This window comes from Branchiostoma floridae, chromosome 10 (genome assembly GCF_000003815.2).
Source record: "Branchiostoma floridae strain S238N-H82 chromosome 10, Bfl_VNyyK, whole genome shotgun sequence".
Taxonomy (NCBI): Eukaryota; Metazoa; Chordata; class Leptocardii; order Amphioxiformes; family Branchiostomatidae; genus Branchiostoma; species Branchiostoma floridae.
The window spans coordinates 11,037,028-11,039,115 of NC_049988.1; the positions used below are offsets into that span (position 1 = coordinate 11,037,028).

At 40.1% G+C, this 2,088-nt stretch overlaps 2 protein-coding genes across 2 annotated transcripts in view; one reads left to right on the forward strand and one right to left on the reverse strand.

Annotated features, from left to right (window-relative positions):
• LOC118424537 (trichohyalin-like) overlaps nucleotides 1-2,088 on the reverse strand; it is a 565,429-nt gene that overhangs the window by 150,433 nt on the left and 412,908 nt on the right. The gene's annotated exons all lie outside the window — the stretch shown is intronic.
• Nucleotides 1-2,088, forward strand: part of LOC118424547 (probable assembly chaperone of rpl4) — a gene marked incomplete at its 3' end in the record, with an annotated part of 6,144 nt that overhangs the window by 2,184 nt on the left and 1,872 nt on the right. Inside the window, 4 exon segments of the mRNA XM_035833161.1 lie at nucleotides 208-357; nucleotides 738-841; nucleotides 1,171-1,390; nucleotides 1,942-2,064. Coding sequence (XP_035689054.1) covers nucleotides 208-357; nucleotides 738-841; nucleotides 1,171-1,390; nucleotides 1,942-2,064 — 597 coding nt within the window.

The window sequence follows — 2,088 nt, forward strand, 5'->3', positions numbered from 1 at the left end:
GTCAGAGAGTGTTTGAAAAATTCAAACATGGCTGACTCAAAAAGCAACGGCATCAAATTTTTTATACCTGAATGTTGGTATGGAATGGAATGGAGTTGCTTCATCTTATTACGTAGAACAGTGCCCAAACAATTGATTGCATAAGGAATGTACAACTGGTCTACTTAGGTTCCATGAACAGTAGTAGTAGTTCCTTGACCAGCAAACTGTTTTGGGCGGGCTGTAGAACTTAGTCCTGATGAGGGCTTCACCAAGTACATGTGCCTGGGGCAGCTGATGGAGGGGGAGGAGGCTGTGGCCTGCTATAACAAGGGCATCCAGGTCATGATGGCGGAGAGACACAAACAGCAGGAGCAGGTTAGTCAATTTGTCGATCCTGGGAATGTAAAACTAAGCCTACACATAGTGTAGTAATATATACAGTAGTATATATCACATAGACTTATGTTGTAACAAAATGACATGCAATTTCACATCAGTAAGATGTCATTTTCAGGAAGTTCTGTGATTTTAAAGTACTTGTGTACAGAAGCTTATGTTTGAAACAAAAGTTAGACCTTCATCACATTGCTAATGATAGCATAATGTCCCCAGGAATGAAACTTAAAATACTGCACATAGAATCTATGTCCTCTGCTATGTGCACCAAAGAGCTAATAAAACCGATCTGAGATTACTTTCACTTTGCCCTAAACATGGTCTTTTTGCATCATTGTGTGCATTTATGTACTCTGCAGCTAGAGGGCGCAGCTGCATGTGATCCTGACTCTCCGACCGTGACATCCCAGGACATCTCCAGTGCCTACTGTTCTATCGCAGAAATCTACCTCACAGACTCATGGTACTTGTTGTACTTGTCATCAGTACTTGTTGTTACAATGATTTTAAACTTTATCAACTGCTGTATCAACTGCTACTGAGTTATAAAGTAAAAGATTATAACTGCCACAAATATCGTATATCTTACGTCTTAAGGTTAGACATACAGGTAATAAGATACACCAAAAAGCAGTTACTGAAGCAACTGGATATGATTTTGTGTGTGTCACTGACAAAAGACACCAGATGGCTGCTTGAAACATTTCATGTCTGAGCATTTCTAAAATCATATCCAGTTCTTGAGTAACTGTTTTTTGGTGTATCGTATTTCTGATTTTTTTCATCTCTCAGTTTTGAGGACACAGCAGAAGAAAAGTGCAAAGAGTCCTTGGAGAGAGCGATAGAAGAATGTCCCACCAACCCAGAGGCACATCTTCTCATGGCAAGCTTCCAGCTCAGTAAAGACAACAGGGAGGAGGCCAAACAGGCTATAGAGAAGAGCCTGTCGCTATGGTTACCAGAGAGAAGTGATGCAGAAGATGAGGATGAGATGGAGGAAAACATGCCTGAGGTGTGAGGCACATGTAACGCTAGTTCACGTTTATCCGTTGGGTAACCTATATCCGTTGAAAGGTATTTGGGGATAACACATCTACAGACGTTGGTTTCAAATTGCAATACAATGTTTTTTCAACATATTGCAGTTTAAAACTACCACCCATCGGCTTGATGCGCCTAAATACCCTGTTTTGAAAAACAACGGATATAGGTTACCCAACGGATAAAGGTGAACTAGCGTTACATGTAGTGGTTGTATAATGGAGGGCAGAATTTGAGAAAGATAGTTTCTTCTCGCTCTTTTATATTGTAGAGAACCTTAGAAACGTACAATGCAATGTACAGAAACATAGAGCCAATAATAGATGACAATGAATTAAAAGAATGACATATCACAAATTAAATGGCAATACAAGAATTCCTTTGCTGGAAGTAAAAATGCATAGAAAAATGTCATTTTGATTTCGGGCAAGTGAAAAGTTGGGTGGGCAAGTAGTTTTTTTGTGTACTTACCTGATAGGACAAGTGAATTTTAGAAAACTGTTGTGTTGTAATGTGTCCTAGGATCCTCCCCTGCCATATGAACAGAGAGTAGCAACTGCAAAGATACTGATAGAGCTGGAACTCATGGAGTCTGCTGAGAAAGTCCTGGCTGGGCTCCTGCTGGAAGATGACGAAATTGTACAGGTATGCACCAGTTATGAAACATTT